General features: G+C 34.8%; 3 protein-coding genes across 3 annotated transcripts; 2 read left to right on the top strand and 1 right to left on the bottom strand.

The window, feature by feature from the left end:
• The first annotated feature begins 2,411 nt into the window (after positions 1-2,411).
• LOC122289969 (RGG repeats nuclear RNA binding protein A) lies at positions 2,412-7,385 on the top strand. Its single transcript, XM_043097439.1, has 7 exons — positions 2,412-2,841; positions 4,075-4,384; positions 4,493-4,558; positions 4,675-4,807; positions 5,652-5,810; positions 5,900-5,953; positions 7,022-7,385. Exons 1-7 carry the CDS (start codon positions 2,664-2,666, stop codon positions 7,199-7,201), a joined length of 1,080 nt encoding a protein of 359 aa, XP_042953373.1. The 5' UTR covers positions 2,412-2,663; the 3' UTR covers positions 7,202-7,385.
• Positions 7,386-13,449: 6,064 nt separating this feature from the next.
• LOC122289694 (pentatricopeptide repeat-containing protein At4g16835, mitochondrial) lies at positions 13,450-15,786 on the top strand. Its single transcript, XM_043096901.1, has one exon. It carries the CDS (start codon positions 13,639-13,641, stop codon positions 15,700-15,702), a length of 2,064 nt encoding a protein of 687 aa, XP_042952835.1. The 5' UTR covers positions 13,450-13,638; the 3' UTR covers positions 15,703-15,786.
• Positions 15,787-16,177: 391 nt separating this feature from the next.
• LOC122289695 (GTP-binding protein YPTM2-like) lies at positions 16,178-20,303 on the bottom strand. Its single transcript, XM_043096902.1, has 8 exons — positions 20,082-20,303; positions 19,030-19,102; positions 18,168-18,215; positions 18,029-18,076; positions 17,358-17,429; positions 17,100-17,255; positions 16,899-17,002; positions 16,178-16,596 (listed from the first exon to the last, which is right to left on the bottom strand). Exons 1-8 carry the CDS (start codon positions 20,093-20,095, stop codon positions 16,503-16,505), a joined length of 609 nt encoding a protein of 202 aa, XP_042952836.1. The 5' UTR covers positions 20,096-20,303; the 3' UTR covers positions 16,178-16,502.
• Between the last annotated feature and the right edge of the window lie 526 nt (positions 20,304-20,829).

Genomic DNA, 20,829 nt, shown 5'->3' with positions numbered 1-20,829 from the left:
GTGCTTGATAATATGCTTCATAGTTTTGTTCTCTCATTTTTACTTTTCATATATTTAATTTTATAAAATTCATTTCTTAATAGTTACTGACATTAATATTAGTATATTGGTATATTTTTTAATTTTTTAAAATCTTGAAAGATGTTTAAAAAATATGAAAATGAGATATATGTTAAAAAAAATAGTTTATTTACCACATGACAAAAGAAATAATAATTTATGACAGAAAAATATATATTTTTCCGAAATTTACTATCTTACTAAAAAAACTATCTTATTAAATTTTCACTTTAATAAGAAAATTTATTTTAAATATTATAATATTTTCATCTCTTAATTTTTGTCCAATCATTTATCTCTATTCCAACAATCCAACGTCTAAAAAATATATAAATAAAAGCAACATTCATAACAAGTAACAACTCAAAAAATGCAACTCCGATAAAAATACATTTAAAACTTTTCAATTAGAATATATAAACTTCGTGACTTTTTTTTTAATGAAAATTTAATTTTGATTTAGGGGTTTCAACCCTTAAATCAAATTAGGGTTTCGGATTGGGGTTCCAATCCGAAACCCTAAATTGATAGGGGTTTCAACCCCTAATTCAAAATTAGGGTTTCGGATTGGGGTTCCAATCCGAAACCCTAAATTGATTTAGGTTTCAACCCCTAAATCAAAATTAGGGTTTCGGATTGGAACCCCAATCCGAAACCCTAACCCCTAAATCAATTTAGGGGTCCGAATCACATTGAAATTAACAAAAAAAAAAAAAAAAATCCATTCAATCGGGAATCCAAACAATCACACAATCCGAAGACATCCACAGCACACAATCCAAACAATCTCATCCTCCATCTCCGATTCAACCCCATCTTACCTCCAATCTCCGATCAAAACTAAAAAAAAAATAAAAAATAATAACCAAACGGAGAAAATCAAAAGGGGAGGAGAAATATTACCGTGCGGCGTGCGGCGTGCGTCCGGCCTCGTGCGTCGTGCGAGAGAGAGGGATGATGGAATACGTGCGGTGGCCGGACTGGTTGCCGGTGGGAGGAGGGAACACCGAATGGATTAGGCCGAAGGGGGTGAAGCCGTGAAGGGACTCGGGAGGGGAGGGGAGGGGAATCAGGGGATCGAGGGGGGGGTTGGGTTATGGGTTAGGGTATTTAGAGAAACGGCGCCGTTTTGTGGTGGACAAAACGGCGCCGTTTCTCTTATAGAACTTATATATATATATATATAATATATATAATATATTATATATATATAGGTGCGGGGCGGGGGAAACACGGACCGGGGGGGTCCGTTTCCGTCCCCCGCCTCCGCTGGGGGTTGGGATACGGGCCGGGGCCCCCCGCCCCGCCCTATGCGGGGGTGGGGCGAACGGGGCGGGGCAGCGGGTTCCGGGGCCCCGCTGCCCACCCCTAAATCAAACTAACACATTTGGAGCTCTACTAATACACTATTTCATTTTGTGACTGGTCTGATCTTCACTATTGTTGACACTCTCTACAGAAAAATGTCAAAGAGACAATACTATTTATCTAAACAGAGATTCAACACCACCCTTTACAGAAAGAGAGAACACAACATTTACAGACAAAAGTCCGAGAGATGATTTTTTTTTAATTAACAATAAGGAAAGAAAAAAGAAAAACAATAGGATAGATGCAAAAAATAATGGATTACAGTTTGGACTAATTTCAGTAGATTTTGTAATCTATGACAGCTCATAAATGTAACACACTTATCTCTTTTCAGCCACAAATGTCAAATATAAAAGGGTCTAGTGGTGGTGAGTCCAGTGATTTAGTGCGTGTGTCGAGAAGAGAGTTGCTGGAAGGGGTGTCACGTGAGAACTATGCATTGTAATTTTTGGAAAATCATCACTTTCCTTCGAACGAGTTTGGACCTATGAATCTGCTTATACAACACGTGTCTATTGAGAGTTGTTGGAAAGCAGTTGATTTGTCTTTTTTAACATTAGAAAAAGCAAAAAAAAAAAATTGATAAACAAAATGAGAGTGAATGGAGGAATGAGGGAAGGTGAGGGAGAACGACGATGAGAAAGAGGAGGAAGTCGAGCCGACTTCCCTTTGGGCAAAAAATAGATTTAGAGACTTTATTTTTTTTAGAGAGAGAAGGGGGGAGGCTCTAGGATTTTTCATGTTTGAATAATGATTCTTGTAAAAATAAATTTAAAAATTAAAATAACTGGAATATTAAATACACCAGTTTGTGATTTTAGTTATATATATATATATTTGTTTTTTTTGAGATAAGAGTTAGCAATCCAAAAACAAGCGTAAACGCGTGAAGATCGAACCGGACCATCAGCACTATCGGTGTCGGGTCCGTACTGGAGCTCATTTTATATTAGAGTGAAGTTGCCCGTACACAATCATTTCTAGTTAGGGTTTATAATGTTAGGTCCAGCCAGTCTCCCTTTTCTCTGCCGCATTGGCTAGGGTTTTCCAGAGCTTCCGGAATCTCTCGCTCACTCTCTTGTTTCAACGTTATTACGATTCTCTCTCTCTCTTCTCAGACACATCATTTGTATCTAAGATAGGCTTTTCATGGAGCTGATTAAGCACTAGGGTTTCGTGGTTGCTGTTTACGGTTCTTAAAAGTTGGTGTTTTCCATTTGGAGCGCAAAGAAATGGCATCCACTAACCCTTTTCATCTCTTGGGTGATGACGACAACGAGGACCTGAGTCAGCTTCTCGCTGCCCAGCAGCAGAAGCTAGTGCAGCCAAAGAAACCCCAAGCCCAAGCTCCTGCTCAGCCGGCTAAGCCGGCCAAACTTCCATCCAAGCCACTACCTCCTGCGGAAGCGGGTGAGATTTAATTTCCATTGTTATCGTTTATTTTCCCTGTTTTTTCATCCTTATTTTTGGCGTTGTGGATTCATTTGTGTTGAAGATATGAAGTTTTTAGCATCAGTTAAGCTGTTGATTCAGTTACCTAGCGATTGTATTTGTATTAGTTCCAGTAGTTTTACTTTGTTGTATTCATTGTGATTGTATACGTGCACTTATATTTGTTTCTTTGTGTCCATTTTGTATTTCATGGTTTTGTGATTCTGTATCCTGCCGACTGAATTGGGTTTTTGTTATTGTGCATTTATGTTATTGTACATCCCTTACACATGCAGGTGGATGATGTAGTTCTTGCTGGCTTTTATATTAGCAAAGTACATTTGTTGGAATTGGCGCTGATTATAATTTGTGTCTGCTTAACACGTCTAGACGGAGATCTGTCTGTCCCCCCCTTCTTAACTAAGTCGAAACAATATTTAATCCTCATTCGAAGGTTTTATCTTTTTCCCATTGTACTCGATTTTCTAGCAACCAAAGAGAGGACTGGAACATGTAAGGGATGTAATGCAAGTTAAATAATAACAAAGCACCATTGCATCCAAAACAATAGGGCGGATGGTAATTAAACAATAAAAAAACTATCTGAATGAAGTCATGTATTTTGATTTTGAGTTCAGATGCTGTCTTTTTGTTTGGTATTTGTTCTGATGTTGTTTGTGTCATTTTAATGATTGCAGTTGAATACTTAAAATCTTGGATGGTTTGGAACTAATAAGTAATTGTTTGGTTAGTTCTGTATCTGAAGTCTAGGAACTTGTTTATGTTCTTTCTATGAGCTTGGTGTGTATCATATTTAGTCTTATCATCCTATATTTGCTTTTAAAGTACAGGAAATAAAGGAAATTGGATTTTTGCATCGAATTCTTTTCAAAGATGAGAGCTCGCTCCATTGGGGCCTATTGGGCTCGGCCAATTGCACTCACTCCTTGTTGCTGGTTTCAAAATTTTTTAACTGGTTATGTATGCTTTAATCTAGTATTGTGTCCCGAAACAGAACGGAAAGCAAGAAGCTCTTTTGTAAATATCCAGAAAGAGCATGAACCAATTTTAGTGCTATCAATTTTTTATGCGTTCTTTGTTGAGCTCCTACAGACAATATTGTATTATTGGCAACCTCTACGTTATCTCAAGAATTTTTGTGTAATTATATGCATCTCTCTTATCTTAACACGTCTTCTTTTTTGTGATTAGTGAGGGAGGGAAAGAATGAAGTGGGGCGTGGAGGGGGCCGGGGTGGTGGACGTGGATTTGGGCGTGGACGTGGTGGTGGCTTTAACCGAGATTTTAACAATGAGAATAACTCTGTCGAGAAAAATGGTTTGTCTGGAGGCTATAGGTCAAATGAAGAAGGAGGAGCAGGGAGGCCCATTGAGAGGCATGGCTCTGGTGGTTCACGTGGTTTCTTCCGTGGTGGTCGTCATGGTGGTTTTAACAATGGAGAGGATGATGAAGGTGAGCGGCCACGTAGGATATATGAACGTCGCAGTGGGACTGGACGTGGGTAAGCGCTTTTATTACAATTTTTTCAATAATACTGTTGATGGTGTAATCCATATATTAATTTATCTATTTTATCATTTCACTGATTAATTCTATGTTTTACTAACAGGAGTGAGACCAAACGTGAAGGAGCTGGTCGGGCTAACTGGGGGACTCCTTCTGATGAAATAGCTCCGTAAGCATCTTTGTTGTCACTTTATCCATATGACTTCGTAAGTGATAATATGTTTATCAAGTTTCAATAAGATAGGATGTCTCATACGTATATATCTACTATTTTTCCAAATTAAGGGATGCTGAGGAGCCTATCACTGAAAATGATAAGATTGTTGGTGCTGAGAAGGCAATGGGAGGGGAAAATGCTGGTGATGATAACAAAGAGAATCCTGACAATGGATCTGAGGAGAAGGAACCTGAAGATAAGGTAAAAGATCTTACTGTTCAGGATGTCTACCATCCAGACTTTGCTACTATGTTGTGGGAATGGTAAGAAGAAGTAAAGACAAAAGACCTAAGGTCCAAATGCTGGAAAATATGTTCACTTCTCTAATTGGGAAATATGATGGTATATATCCCGAGAAAAGCCTTATGATATGGATGTCTAACCCTTTATTTTAAAACAATCATTTAAGCTACAACTGCACAAATGCAAGCTGTGTGCACGTTTTGCTTGTCTCCCAACATTTCATAAATTGTACTATGGTGCTATGGATTGAGCATCTGCGATATTTTTCGCTCTTGTTTTTATTTTGGTTATTCTCATCCTTATTTTGCAGTCTGGGATTTGATTTGATTGGCTACCTGATTGAGTACAGGATAAGGCCAGCTTAATGAGCAGACTCTGAGTTATGGTGTATAAACATTTATACCTGGATGAGAGACAATAAAATACTTGAGATTTTTTAGATATTTTTCTCATCATGTTTCACACTCAAGTATGGTTTTAGTATAATTTTGTTTGATAAGAGGTGGCAGTTGTTTGGCTTTTCTTTTTTTTTTTTTTTTTTTTTTTTTTTTAAATTAAAATTCCAATATCCATTTGTTCCTGTTTTTGACATTATAGATCCACTGATAAAAAACTGATATAGTGGACCCAGTAGTAATGTTAGGAGGTCTATTTTTTTATATATAATTTCAGCTTTTGTGGAGATTTATGTATCTGAATAGTTTTTATCAACTTCAGATTAGTTTGCATCATGCATGGTTGCATGAAAGCTTCCAGGAATTACTCATCCTAAAATTGCATTATATTCTTGTTTATTTAATAGGAGATGACTTTAGAAGAGTATGAGAAGGTACTTGAAGAGAAGAGAAAGGCTCTGCTTGCACTAAAGACTCAGGAAAGGAAGGTTGACCTGGACAAGGACTTCGAGTCCATGCAGCAGCTCTCAAGTAAGAAGGGCAATGATGACATCTTTATCAAACTGGTGAGACCTTTGAAACTCTGAAAGTATGCTACCCTATTCATTTTATATGCTTTATGCAGTATGTTGACTTGTTAATGTTTGCTTATCAGGGTTCTGAGAAGGACAAACATAAAGAGGCTGAAAAAGAAGAAAAAGCAAAGAAGGTATGCTTATTGTTTATTGTTGAAAATTCTGTTTTTACCAAGCAGCCATGGTGTGATTGCTGTTTTTAAGTAGTTAGTATTGTCCATGCTATTTATGTCGCATCTCTTCTGTTGAGCAATTAGAAAAGGTTTAATTTGATGCTACATGTTTCGTGATGTCTCTGTTAAACTTAGAATTTCTGCCATCTGGAGATGGGGATATATCACAATGTAATTTTTGAATATCTGGAGATGGTACCCACCTGTGGGTAGCCCAAGTGGTTAGCGCGAACTTGTGTGCATGAGCCCCATGTCACAGGTTCGATTCCCCCTGGGATCGAACTGCAATTTAAGTGGGAGGCTATGGTGGTGGGTTGCTGTGCAAGTGTGCCCGGGGGTTTAGGTTGCATGGGTGAATCCTAAGGGCTCTGTCGTGGGGTAGTTCCCCCGTTATCAAAAAAGAACAAAAATATCTGGAGATAGTGATACTTATCTGTGTTGTCATCACACATACTATTTATTTTACATTGGGCCAACTGAATATCTGTCAGCCTCAGCAGAGCTGGACTTGGAAACATCATCATTAGGGGTGTCATTCTTGTCCTTATTTGAATTCTGTTGGCCGCGCTTGCGCTTAAGAGCTACTGATTTACTGTTTCAGATGTTAACTGATGAGTACATTATTCTTATACTGTTATACTGTTTTATGAAGTCATGCTTAATGTGGTCAGGACTCAGAATATATATCCTGCAAATTGAATTCCCTTTGACTGTTTGTGCAAATTTTTCTTGCTCAGAGAAATAGTTACAGTGACTTGGCCATATATTATGATGCCATAATGTTACAGTTAAAGGTGTAGAATATATTCTTTGTACCTGTTTTTATGAAAATTATTTGTTTTGTGCATTCTTTTTATTTATTTTTTTGTTGGGATTACCGTACATGTTTTTAAATCCCATCTTATCACCTATTAAAAGAAATGTTTTTAATTCCCTTTTTATCAGATCTGAGTACTTGGTTGTTTTATACTGCTAATTATCTTATATATCTTTGTTGGCTCTCTTATTAATTGATTGTTACTGGTGTAGTCTGTCAGCATAAATGAGTTTCTAAAGCCTGCTGAAGGGGAGAGGTACAATACACCTGGGGGTCGTGGTCGAGGCCGTGGCCGTGGTCCAAGAGGTGGATTTATTGGAAGTAACAGGAGCAATGCAGGAGCACCGTCCATTGAGGATCAGCAGCAGTTCCCCTCCTTGGGTGCTAAATGAGATTCTCTCTCTCTCTCTGGTGTCTCGTCATTTCAGGAGTTTTGAGTGGTAGTCTATCGACAGGCATATTTTAAACTACCTTTAATATTATGTTTTGAGTGTATATTCAGATCTTATTTTTGGACAGAGAAGTCATGCACCAGTTTTGATTTGAAATAGGTGAGAACACAGTTGTTTTTGGGTATCTTGTTTTTTGTGTATTCGGTTTTTAATGCTTGAAAAGAATGGAAGAGTTTTAGAATTAAACTGCTGATGAAAAAGGTCTGAATCAATCAGGAGAATACTCTTTATGGAAAACCTGCAGCCAAAGTTGATGCAGAGCTTTTTCTCCTTTGGCTTTTAGAATTGAGAATGAAGTTGAATTTTGAACATTTGGCAATGTGTGTGATTTACAACCGACCCTATAGACTTGAACTTTGGTCAAGGATGGCTAAGGCTGGAATTCTTTTATGTAGCTAATGAAAACCCAAAAAAATTGAAAAAATGATACCGGACAGATTCTTGTTAGCAGCCGTTAATGGTCAAAAGGCGAGGGTGGTGGGTTTGGATGAGTTATAGACTCAGACGGAGACATCTTGAGTGGCATTCTTATGCTGGGATGTGCTGATTAAAAAATCGTTCAAGCTCATCAGACTCGAAATTGTTCCAGTCAAAGGTCGATCAAGTTTAGTGAATCCTTCTCACATTGCTAACCGGTTTGGTGATTCAATCGTTTACCAGTTCAGTGGCAAAAGGAAAGTATTTATGTTTGAATATCGGTAGGTATTTCCTGTTGTGATAGGATGAGAGTGCCATAACATTCATATTCTGGGAATAACTAATAGTTTTGAGTTTGGTCGCTGGTTTGGTTGAATTCAACGGTTGCAAGTCAGTAATCCTTTTAACTCAACATTGGTATGGTGGGTTTTTGAATCTTGCAATGTTAAAGACTCAACAACGTGAAAGAATTATATATATATATATATATATGTTTTGGAAGTCTATTAACAACCAAAGTGGTATGTATATTTACACTGGAGACTGTTCTTGGATTCATGGCTGCCCTTTCTCAGCCACTCTTTTTGTGACGCCCCCAAATTCTGTTTGGGATTGGACGGACATTTGAAGCGTCGAGACATGCAACACAAGGTTACCTGCCCCCGTTCATGACATATAAGATGCAATGTTCCTAACATGCATCTAACATTATGCAATATTCGCAGCGGATAATTTTTTTTTTTTAGCAATACTATGCATCAAATTGAAAATATTCCAAATACTTAAAACATACTTCATACATAAAGACCCATTGAGTAGATAACAACACTAGTCCAAAATGGTTATGATCCAAAAAATACTAAAGATGCAACTCTATTGTATAAGTAGTAATTTACGTTAACTACTATATTAACATTGACGTCGCACCATCGCTTAGTCAACTGTGTCTAGTTGATCAGCTCCTGATTCTCCTTAAGGTCCTGTAACAAGATCTACCATTCGGGGGGAATGGTAGTTGAGACTACCAAAGTGAGATTTGATTACAAATCTCAGTAAGTTAACAAAAAACTTCCACACAAGCTAATGATGCATGCATGACAGTAAAAGCATAAATACATAATCAAATTCATAAATAATTAAAACATAACTTGGCGTACAACATAGCATAATTGACATAACTTAAATTGAAACATGAACTGAACTTGACTTGACATGAACTTGATCTGAAACTTGACTTAACATGAACTTGATCTGAAACTTGACTTAACATGAAAAATACATACTCCACAGTTGTTGTGGCCCCATGTATTCTACGTGTAAATACATATTCTACGTGTAAATACATATTCCACAGTTGTTGTGGCCCCATGTATTCTACACAAACTTGACTTAACATGAAAAATACATACTCCACAGTTGTTGTGGCCCCATGTATTCTACGTGTAAATACATACTCCACAGTTGTTGTGGCCCCATGTATTCTACACAAACTTGACTTAACATGAAAAATACATACTCCACAGTTGTTGTGGCCCCATGTATTCTACGTGTAAATACATACTCCACAGTTATTGTGGCCCCATGTATTCTACACATACTGAATGTACTCAAGATGAAACGTGACTGGAAAACGAAAGGACTGGAGCCCTGACGTAACATAACGTGATTTGAACATAACTTGAAATACATGACCAACTTGAGATAGAAACATTTCGTAACATGGCATAACATATAATAGATAACATATTTAACATGACATACTTGTAATGTACAGTAATACATGACAGAATATATTATGTAACAGATAAAAATTGATGACAGAATAAATTCTGTATAATAGACAATTACGTGATAACTTGGCATGGCATGACATATATGATAACATACATACATACATTGTAATTCCTTTACTTAGCACACATACACAGTAGACTGCTAGTAAGTTAAAAGCTAACTTACCTCGATCTCCGCGTTTCTTATCAAACTTCAAGTGCGACCACGAGGAACTGTAATTAGTGATTCTAAGAGTTAGAACTAAATCACTAAATATTTGAAATATGAAAAATACTAACTTAAAGAGTAAAATTTTCATTTTACTCTCTACATGTGGAAAAATGACCGTTTTACCCATAACTTAAGGATTTTGCATACTAACTCCAAAAGTTTCTAAAATTTACATTCCTCATGTAAATTTTGTCTTAAACTTAAATATCAACTCAGAAAAATTTAAAACAAAACACAACTATGAAGAACACACTATGGTCGAAACATCCATAGGTCATTTCCCTTTATTTTTGTTGCAATTCCTTCCAACTTCAAAACTCATGCTTAAACCAAAATTTTGCAACAAACATCTTCCAATCCTAAGTTCAAAACCATACTTAAAACATCCATTTAGAAAAAGCTAATAATCAACACCAAACTTTTTTGTAAAAAGATCCAAGCACTTGAATCACAAGTTTTGACCTTAAATCAAAACATCTCCAAGAATTTCAAAAATCAAATCTTACTTCTAACATATTCATAATATCATCCTAACATCAACAATGCTTTAAATCATCAAACTAAAGTCACCAAAATCACAAAATAACATTTGGAGTTTTTGGTTTTACACTTAGTCCAAAAACAGAAACTTTTTCCTCAACTAGTTTTGATAAATCTCTTGATCTATGACTTATAAATATATGATCTTCAAACCAAACCATTACATGGTTTAAAAAGATATCCTAAAACATATACAAGCTTCTAATTCAAGATCACGTGGTTAGAAATTAACCAAAACATAAATTTAGCCAAGAATATCCACACTTTGGCTTATCTGAATATCTCTTTGCATAAAAGTTCATATCTTTGAAACTAATATCAAATATCTTCAAAATAATAATATAACATGTATATAAGATGTTTAGGATCCTCCAATAAAATTATCAAAGTCATTAGAATAGGTTTAGACCACCAAAGAGTTAAACTTTCTCAAAACAGAAACTGTTTTTCCTCTTCCAGTTTCTAAGTTTCTAAATCTAAGAATATCTTTCATCAAAACCTTTAATCATGCAAAAATCCTCAACCAATAGTCATATATACATGTTAAAAATACTCCATAAAAATTTCGGACCAATATCTATCCATTAGCTTGGTCAAAAACTCCAAACTATAACATATTCTCCAGTTTACCTCCCAGAATGACCTTTCTATAGTTTATACAATAGTTGACTGACCAAATGATCTTCAAATGGGGCAAATAAGATATCCATGTAAACTAAACTCAAAAAGGAACAACTTATATGAAGGAGACTTTATGATAAAACACTTAAAACAGCTTCGAAATTGGCGTGCAAAATACCTCCTAAAAGCTGTCCGAGAGAGAGTGTTTGATATTCTTTCAATGGAAAGTGTAAATGAAGATAATTTCGTGGGAAGAGGTGGCTAGAGATAATTATGGATGAGATATGGAAGAGATGAGGCTGGAGTTGAGAGTTGAGTGTAGTTTTCTCCTACCCAAAATATCTATAAAAGATTATCTCATAATATTATATCCAATAGTATCTACAAAAAAATCAACTTAAGATATTTTTATCTAATAATATCTATAAAAAATCAACTCAAAATATTTTTACCCAATAATATTCATGAAAATTACCTCAAGATATTTCTTTTTATCCAATAATATCTACAGTTTTGAACAGACGTTTTGTCCGAAAATATGAAAAAAATGTTATTGCGCCATAAGACTTTAAATAACCCTCCGAGTCTAATGGCACAAACCATAATACATTTTGACACTTCTAACTATCTCCAATAATCAAAAATACACTTCTGATACCATAGTAAATAATAACACTAACTATATAGTTAGACAAAAACCTATTCGATTAATGGATTCGTAAAAACTTATGGGGTTTTCATGAGGTTCCTAAAGTTAATAGAAATTTCATAATTGAATTTCTAGCGGGCTGTTACACTTTTGACCGTGTCTCTGAGTTCTCTTCTTCAGGCAACTCCTTCAAAGTCCCTGAAAAGCCTTTGAAAAGACAGCACAAGGATCCAGCTTCTGAATTTCAGGCAAGAGGAACAATGGGACATCGCACTGGTTGTCTCAAGTTAAGATGCCGGTCATACGGGTTTAGCCCTGGTTTGGTTTAAAACAACTTACAAATCATATAATCCAATTTTGTTCTCAAAATTTAAATACCATTAAAACACAAATATTTTTTATTTTACGTTTTTGTCCAATTATTACTTAATAATTATAATTTTTCCAAACTTCCAAACATAACATTAAAAATAATTTAATTTTTTCAAAATTCAAAACAAAAATATATTAAAAAAATTATATTCTAACCCTTTTAATTTTATAGTTTTTTATTTAACTTTTTTTTCCTCTCATTTTTCAAAATTTCATAAAAATCTTAACTCAAATTATTTTACTATTATTCACCAATTATCTCACTATTATTTATAGATTTCTCATCTCTTTTCATATGTATAACCAAACAGAATCTAAGTTTCGGTGGAATTCTTATGCAAACGACTTTATGAAAATGGGCCAAAAGTTGGTCCTATGACACAAAAAAGAAAAAGAAATGATACCGACTTTCTTTTAGATCTTTTATATAATTATATTTTAAACTAAAATATTTTTATAAAATAATATAAAACTATTTTATAAAAATATTTCTCGTGTACATAATCTTATAAAAATAATTATGTATATATGTATAATTTAATTTTCCATAAAGAAAACACACATATATATGTTAGGGCTAGTTTGGTTGTTGAAATATATTGATTTTAATTCAGTTCAGTCTAATTTTAAACTGAGTCTAATATGCAAACACATAACTCTCAAATTATTAAACTCATCTCAATTTAAAATTTCCTTACACATAAGACTTACAATCTTTTTCAACTTTCTATAAATAATACTAAATTCATATTAACATTTAAACACATCTAAACCTATCTTAGATTAGCCTCACAAAATCATTCTACCATCTTAACTTACTACTATTCATAAAGAGTTGAGTTCAGCTCAATATTCAAACACAACCTTATACTATTATTATAAATAGTAAAATGAACTTTTAGTCATCCTCGCTCAACCAAACATCAAGTTTGAGGAATAGGTCATTTTTGTACAATCTTATGCCTTTAATAGTATTAAAGGTCTGTTTGGGATTGCGGTAGGAGATCTAAAAAGTATAATAGAATGGTCTAAAGTGCTTAAGTGACAAAATTTACCTGTTTGATAGTTTTATATCAAAGTATTTCTAAATCAAGAAAGAGCATAAATCTACATTTCAGCAAAAATATCAAAGTGATACTTTTTGTCATAAGTATTTCATAATAATCTCTATTTTACCGTGCTATATAATGGACACAATGAACCTCATCAATTTAATATAATGATAATTTTGTTTATCAATATTTTTCATTTTTCTTCTATCATCTTCTTTTCGGTATTGCGAGAAGTTCTCTTCTCTTCACTTATGCATCGTTAAAGAGATTTTATTATTCATTATAATTACTAAAAAACTTACTAGATTATTTTCTTTATTATAATATTTGATTTCTATCTAGGATATACTATTTTATGTCACTTCTATCTCAAAAAGTGTTTTTTTAATTTATTTTCAAACAAATCTATTACGTCAAACAAAATATTGTCACTTCTAATATGTTTGAAAGCGTTATAGAAATAATAAATAAATTTTTAATAATAAATTTATTACGTTAAGCTCTAAACTTTTTAAGCCGTAAGTTATAAACAATATTTTCCCCCACAGTTCCGCAGCCCCAAACATGCACCAACTCCGCGTGATTTTGCAGCTCTTCAACTATATGAGTACACGAGAGGAAACGCAGTTGATTTCTGCTCTCCTTCGACTATAAGTCGTGCCATTTCAGGCAAATCAAACATTCCCTCGTACTAAGGTCTCCATTGTCTCCGACCATGGCAAATGTGTGCTTTTAGAATTAGAGGGAACGGAAAACCCTTTGTCTCCTTCAGTTTTTTTTCACTCACCAAACGCCGAACCTCTTCTTTCTCCACTCTCACAATCCAAAATCCACATGCCTATCCAAACAGGGAACCCATTCCCGCCACTTTCTCCTCTCACTCACCACAAAAAACCCACTTGGTTCCCTCCAATAACCTGACACAGGAAACAAACACTGCCGCCGCCACCCATTTTCCGAAGAAATCCACATTCTCTGCTCAACCTAATTTTAGTGATTTGATTTCATCAAATAAAATCATCAGCAGCTATATTCGAGCGGGTGATTTGGATTGTGCTCTTAAAGTGTTTGAAAATATGGCAGTTAAGACTACAGTTACTTGGAATTCAATCTTGGCTGGGTATTCAAAAAAACCCGGGAAGATGAAAGAAGCTTGTGAAATGTTTGATAGAATTCCTAAACCAGATACTGTTTCATACAACATCATGTTAGCTTGTTATTTGCTCAATACTAATCTAGACACTGCAAGGGCTTTCTTTGATAAGATGCCTGTTAAGGATACAGCATCTTGGAATACAATGATTTCAGGTTTCGCTCAGAATGGGAAGATGGGAGAGGCACATGGGTTGTTTTTGGTGATGCCAACGAAGAATAGTGTGTCTTGGAGTGCAATGATCTCGGGGTATGTGGAATGTGGCAATTTGGAATCAGCAGTGGAGTTATTTGAGATAGCTCCAGTTAAGAGTGTGGTGGCATGGACTGCTATGATTACTGGGTATATGAAGTTTGGGAAGATTAAATTGGCAGAGAAAATGTTTCAAGGTATGCCTATGAAAAATTTGGTGACATGGAATGCTATGATTGCAGGTTATGTCGATAATGATCGAGCAGAAGATGGTTTAAAGCTTTTTAGAAAAATGGTGGTAGTTGGGGTTAGACCAAACCCATCAAGTTTGAGTAGTGCCTTATTGGGCTGTAGCAATCTATCTTCATTGCATCTGGGTAAACAAATTCATCAGTTGGTTTGTAAGTCTCCGTTATATAGTGATACAACGGCAGGAACTTCATTGATTAGCATGTATTGTAAGTGTGGGGGGTTGGAGGATGCTTGGAGACTGTTTCATGAGATGCTAACAAAGGATGTGGTCACTTGGAATGCAATGATTTCTGGTTATGCTCAACATGGAGCTGGTGAAAAAGCTATCCTTTTGTTTAATAAAATGAGGGATGAGAGAATGAAGCCAGATTGGATTACCTTTGTTGCAGTATTATTGGCTTGCAACCATGCAGGATTGGTAGATCTTGGAGTTCGGTATTTTGATTTAATGGTAAAGTATTATGGAGTTGAAGCTAAGCCGGACCACTATACATGCATGGTTGACCTTCTTGGTCGAGCAGGGAGGCTGATTCAAGCTGTAGATTTGATAAAGAAAATGCCTTTCAAGCCTCATTCTGCCATTTTTGGAACACTTTTGGGTGCTTGCAGGGTCCATAAGAATCTCGAGTTGGCTGAATATGCTGCGAAGAGCTTGCTTGATATTGATTCATCTAGTGCGGCTGCTTATGTTCAACTGGCTAATGTTTATGCATCCATGAATAGATGGGACCATGTTGCTAGAGTTCGAAGATCAATGAAAGAAAATAATGTAGTGAAGACACCTGGGTACAGTTGGATTGAGGTGAAGAATATTGTTCACGAGTTTAGGTCAGGTGATAGGGTCCACCCGGAATTGGCCTTTATACATGAGAAACTGAGAGAATTGGAGAAGAAAATGAAGTCGGCAGGCTATTTTCCAGATCTAGAATTTGCATTACATGATGTTGGGGAAGATCAGAAAGAGCAGATTTTATTATGGCACAGTGAGAAATTGGCCATTGCCTTTGGCCTCATAAAAGTGCCATCCGGGACTCCAATCCGGATCTTTAAAAACTTGAGGGTATGTGGGGATTGCCACCGCGCTGCTCAGTACATATCAGCAATTGAAAGAAGGGAAATCATTGTTCGAGATACTAGGAGGTTCCATCATTTCAAAGATGGTCTTTGTAGCTGTGGTGATTACTGGTGAGCTAGCTCGCAAAATCATTTCTTGGAATGTAATATACTCCTTTTTTATCAGATATGGCTATCAAATATTGTTTAATTTGCAGAAGACTCCTGTTTTTTAAACATTCTCGTTTTCCATCGAACCATTAGATAAAATATTATTTTTATTTTTTTAAAAAAAATAACAAACTCAAATGTTGATAAGTAATGAAATAAAAGCTGTATACCTACATAGTATATACCATTTTTCCATTATTAGAAAAATTGTCAAAAAGTTTGTGCATATATATTATGAAAAAATCTATTTATCATCTTATGACGGGACATTAAATGATAAATTTATAAATAAAATATAATAAATAATCTCTAATTATCTAATATCATATCACATAATGATGAGAGGATGATGAGAATTGAGATACCGAGTAGCATTTTTCATATATTATTACCCTGTAAAATAAAAAAATAAAAAATCACAAGGAATAATAAGATCTTGGTTACTAAATAACATTTAGTTACTATAAAAGGTTAACAGGCATTGGCATCAGAGCTTTTCTACAATTAAGTAGAGGAAACAGACTTGGAACAAGAAGGAAAGTACAGCTATTCACCGATATTCCTAATTTGTACAATAGTTTTCAAAATCAAATACATTCAAAAGAATGGAATTTACGTAAGTGCTGAACAGCAACTGACAAGCAGATTAACAATAATTCTTCATATCAAAGTATTTAAGAAAACGACTACTGGTTTTGTTTTACATGCCACAGGACAACACAGGTAGACATACATCATGAACCCCCTTTAATACTTCTTCCCCCTTCAAGAAGAGCAGCAACCAGACTTCTGGTTGACAGGCTGTCCCCGAATCTGCACTGTTGGAGGCCTGGCATTGTTCATGGGTTGGCTTGCCATCCTGCAGACAGAGAACCAACAGAAATTATTTAACTTCAGTCTCTCCAAACATATATATATATATATATATATAATAACTTGATCTATTGAAACGACAGAATTGAGTAAAGGTCGATATCTTGAACCGACATAACCAGCAGATTTCACAGACGACCCCCCTTCCCCAGCAAACAAAAAGGGAAAAATATATCAAGACAAAACCAAGCAATAGAGTTAGATAACCACTCACAAACGAACAATGCCGTATTTCACAGCTTTCCTTTTTCAACTATATTACAACATAAAAGCCACATGATACAGTACCTATTCTTGATTTCAGCAGCCATGGCCATAAAAGCCTGTTCGACATTGGTCGAATTTTTAGCACTTGTTTCCATAAAAGGGATCCCAATTTCATCTGCAAATGCCTAACAAGGAAACAGCATGTCCAAGCATTACAGTTAAGACTTTTAGGAAAGAGTCTTTTCAACAGAATAGAAAGCCTGCCCGTTTAATATTTATTACCTTGCCTGCCTCATAGGACACAACTTTATTTGCTGTTAGGTCAGATTTGTTGCCAACTAGAAGCTTGTTCACATTTTCACTCGCATAGCGGTCAATTTCATTCAACCATTGCTTAACATTGTTGAAGCTCTCCTGATCTGTGACATCGTAAACAACCTGTCCAGACAGCCACTTGCTTGAGCCAAATTTCTTACAAGAGGAGCCACCAATTGAGGGTGGAAAGAAGCACGCAAATTAAGTAGAAATTTCAGAACTTACAATAATCCCGTGAGCACCACGATAGTAGCTGCTAGTGATTGTCCTAAAACGTTCTTGACCAGCAGTGTCCCACTGAATGTTCAAAGGACAGGATAAAAATGCAATCAGCAATTAGTAATAGCACAAAGAAGATTCCCCAAGCAGGAACCTCCTTACAGTAGGGGCTGCTATTGATTGTCCTGAAACGTTCTTGATCAGCAGTGCCCACTGAACGTTCCAAGGACAGGAAAAGGATGCAATCAGAAATTAGTGGGAGCACAAAGGAGATTCCTCAAGCAGGAAAACGCCTCACATTTCCCTTGTCATGTAGCCTACTTACAACATAACTAAAATTAATTAGAGTGCATAATATTATCAACCAACAAGACAATAAATTTTGACTGCCTGATTGTACATTACTTAAAAACTTCTTCTTAACATAAATGAACACTTTTTTTAACAAGTAACAAATATGAACACTTCAGCCTAATTTTATGCTTAGACGTTTCAAAATCATAAAACACTCGTTCAGATCTGATATCTTCAATTATTTAAAACCATAGTATGTTTATTATACACAACGAGCAATTCACACCAATGGGATCTCAAATTGATTGCAATCATCACCAACACAGATCATGAGAATAAAATTTTCCCTGATAAATTAAGTAATAACACAGCAATTAACTTACAATTTGGAGTTTAATGGTCTTCCCATCTTGTTCCACGGTGCGAATTTTCTACAAACAAGATTCATAAGAGATCATTGCTGCATATTTAAGTTGAAAATACCCATGATGGAAGCCAACGATTAGGAAAATGAATACTTACAAAGTCAACTCCAATGGTGCTGATGTAGCTATCAAGATATGAATCATCCTGGTTCCCAAAGGATAGACTATAATTATGAATCATATAAAATTGTCTCTTTGGAATAATCAAAATTTGGACCAGAAATCTTAGATCAGAAACGAAATATACAAGTAAATTTACTTATTTTTTTTATTGATACAAGTAAATTTACTGATCACATAAGAACAAGATATTTTCTATAAATTTGCATGAAAAAAATATATACCACGAATGTCCTTTGGCTGTCCTGCACTGCAGCTTAATGTTTATACTGAATTTTCAGTTTCACATGGACTAGATCACAATAAAAAAATTCCAGCCCTTGATTATTTCTCAAATGAATGCAAAGGCAGAAAGTATGGTTATATTATTTTCTGGAAAAAGGTTGTTTTGACATAGCAGTATGAAATTCAGTTCCTAGAGACGAATCAAAAGACTTTTAGGCTTGGTTTGGTTACCAAATACCAGACTATCTCATCTCATCTCATCTCATCTAATCATTACATTTTTCTCAAATTCCCATACAAAATATAATAAACAATTCAACTTTTTCAAATTTCAAAACAAAATTAATATTAAAAAATTATATTATAACAATATTTTATTTAACTTTCAATAAAATATCTCATTTCATCTGAACTGTGTAACCAAATAAGGCCTTAATTTCCGTAAAAAGACTAAATCACCTCATGGAAATTATTAGCCTATATAAGTTATTTGTGAAAGACAAGTAAATGCACTCACGAAATGACTAACATATATAATGAACAATCTCCCTCTTATAAAAGTTTAAAACATGGATTAGATATAAGAATGGAACAAAATGACACTTGAAACTTACAGCAAACCTCAGAAGCAGGCAAGATTTGCCAACACCAGAATCCCCAATGAGCAAAAGCTTAAACAAATAGTCACTGCAAATAAAAAAATACCATGGGGAAAAATAAGTAGCACGTTACTCCAATCTATTCATCAGCAAATGAATTGCACTGCAACACATCATAGATTGCCTTCAAAGCCAAAATTAAATGTCATGTGCACTATTGTAGACAATGAATTCATAAAACCACAGTCAAGTCAAAGCGATCCCAAAACTCAAAAAGACCTCAATCAAACTTGTCAACTACCATCTCTGTCCTCATTTCTTGATCAAAACCCACACCTTAATTGCATTACATGCAAGTTCATAGCGTGGATAAGATTTAGAATGCAACTCTTGCATAACAAAGGTGAAGCACGCTTAAAACTGCTCCCATACTCGCATCATAATACATCAATATGAAAATTTTCATTAGTCTTTTCCTGTATAACATTTTGTGTGTATGGCCAATTACACTCACCTTTACACCACTAGAATTTTCCAAACGTACAAGCACTTGACCAAATCTTGTATAACTCATAACTGCGCCTTTGAAGTTTTAGCTTAACAATTAGTTAAAATTTAAGTGTCGGCTCAATTGGCTAATTTCTTATCTTCAACCGAATTCACCAGACCTAGTTTGCACGAACTTCGCTAGGAAATGCAAATAATTGATGAAATATGGGAAAAGGTCTTATAGCTCACACACCATTACATCATACCAAAGACGTTCCTAACTGCCGCAAACAAAATCGCACCGTTTCGGGTCAACGGATCTGGCAACGAAACATCTAGATCTAAATCAAGGGGATAATTCCATATAATCAACAATCAAAGCGAAATGAATAATCCAAACATGGCAGAATAAATTTAACACAAATCATGAAAAATAAGACGTAATTTCAAGCTATTAACCAATAAACCAACACAGATCTAAACGAATTCGAAAAAAAAGTCATAAAAAATAGAATTCAAACCCCTTGTGAGAAAAACATGGAACAAAAAGAGGAGAATCGAGGGTGAATAAAGCTTACTAGTCAGGATTCATGGCTATGTTGAGATGGGGATCGACTAAATCACTATAATCCCGAAGAGATGGTGGAATTAAACGCTTTTCCCGGCGATAATCTGACCGGAATATGAATTGCCCGAGAGAGAGACAGATTGAAGACGCAAAGGAGAAATCGAGGAAATGGGAAGCAGGTGTTGGGTTGGGGCACTGTGGGCCGCGCGTATTATATAGACCCGGACAGTCGGGTACAGAAAATTCTCATCATTGATTCATTTATAATCCGGGATCAATTGGGTCACGTACCGACGGGAACGCAATTTTGCCACCTGTCATGCATCCGTACTTTATTTATAAAAAAATAATATTACGAGTATATAAATATTATATAATTTTTTTTTTAAAATGATATAATTTATTATTAAGAAGTTAATTTTTTTAAGAAAATAAAAAAATAATAAGAGAGTAATAGATAAGTAATAAGCCTATCATTATTTTTTATTAAAAGAGTAAAATTACGTACAGTTGTTGAGTCTATAAATATTGAGTAATTTTTTTTAAAAAAATAGAGTATATTATTAAAAAATTAAAATTTTTATGTGATTCCGTATTTATTTATTTTAAAAAAATAATTACAGTGTTTGTATATTTCATGGCTATAAATATCATTTTTTTATTAAAAATTTATTTATTTATCATCTATTTTATTATCGCATTCTTAACATAAGATGCGATATCAAATAATTGATCTATAAATTAGATATAATAAATAT

Source organism: Carya illinoinensis, chromosome 12 (assembly GCF_018687715.1).
Source record: "Carya illinoinensis cultivar Pawnee chromosome 12, C.illinoinensisPawnee_v1, whole genome shotgun sequence".
NCBI classification, from domain to species: domain Eukaryota; kingdom Viridiplantae; phylum Streptophyta; class Magnoliopsida; order Fagales; family Juglandaceae; genus Carya; species Carya illinoinensis.
The sequence above is the reverse complement of the archived record's forward strand: the minus strand, read 5'-3'. Positions and strand labels throughout refer to the sequence as shown.

Coding starts and splice junctions, on each gene's coding strand:
- LOC122289969 (XM_043097439.1), top strand. CDS start 2,664: ATGGCATCCACTAACCCTTTTCATCTCTTGGGTGATGACGACAACGAG. Junction 2,842..4,074: donor ACTACCTCCTGCGGAAGCGG/GTGAGATTTAAT, acceptor TTTTGTGATTAG/TGAGGGAGGGAAAGAATGAA. Junction 4,559..4,674: donor CCTTCTGATGAAATAGCTCC/GTAAGCATCTTT, acceptor TTCCAAATTAAG/GGATGCTGAGGAGCCTATCA.
- LOC122289695 (XM_043096902.1), bottom strand. Junction 17,256..17,357: donor GTGGTGCTCACGGGATTATT/GTAAGTTCTGAA, acceptor CTGTCTGGACAG/GTTGTTTACGATGTCACAGA. Junction 16,597..16,898: donor GCTGCTGAAATCAAGAATAG/GTACTGTATCAT, acceptor CTCTGTCTGCAG/GATGGCAAGCCAACCCATGA.
- LOC122289694 (XM_043096901.1), top strand. CDS start 13,639: ATGTGTGCTTTTAGAATTAGAGGGAACGGAAAACCCTTTGTCTCCTTC.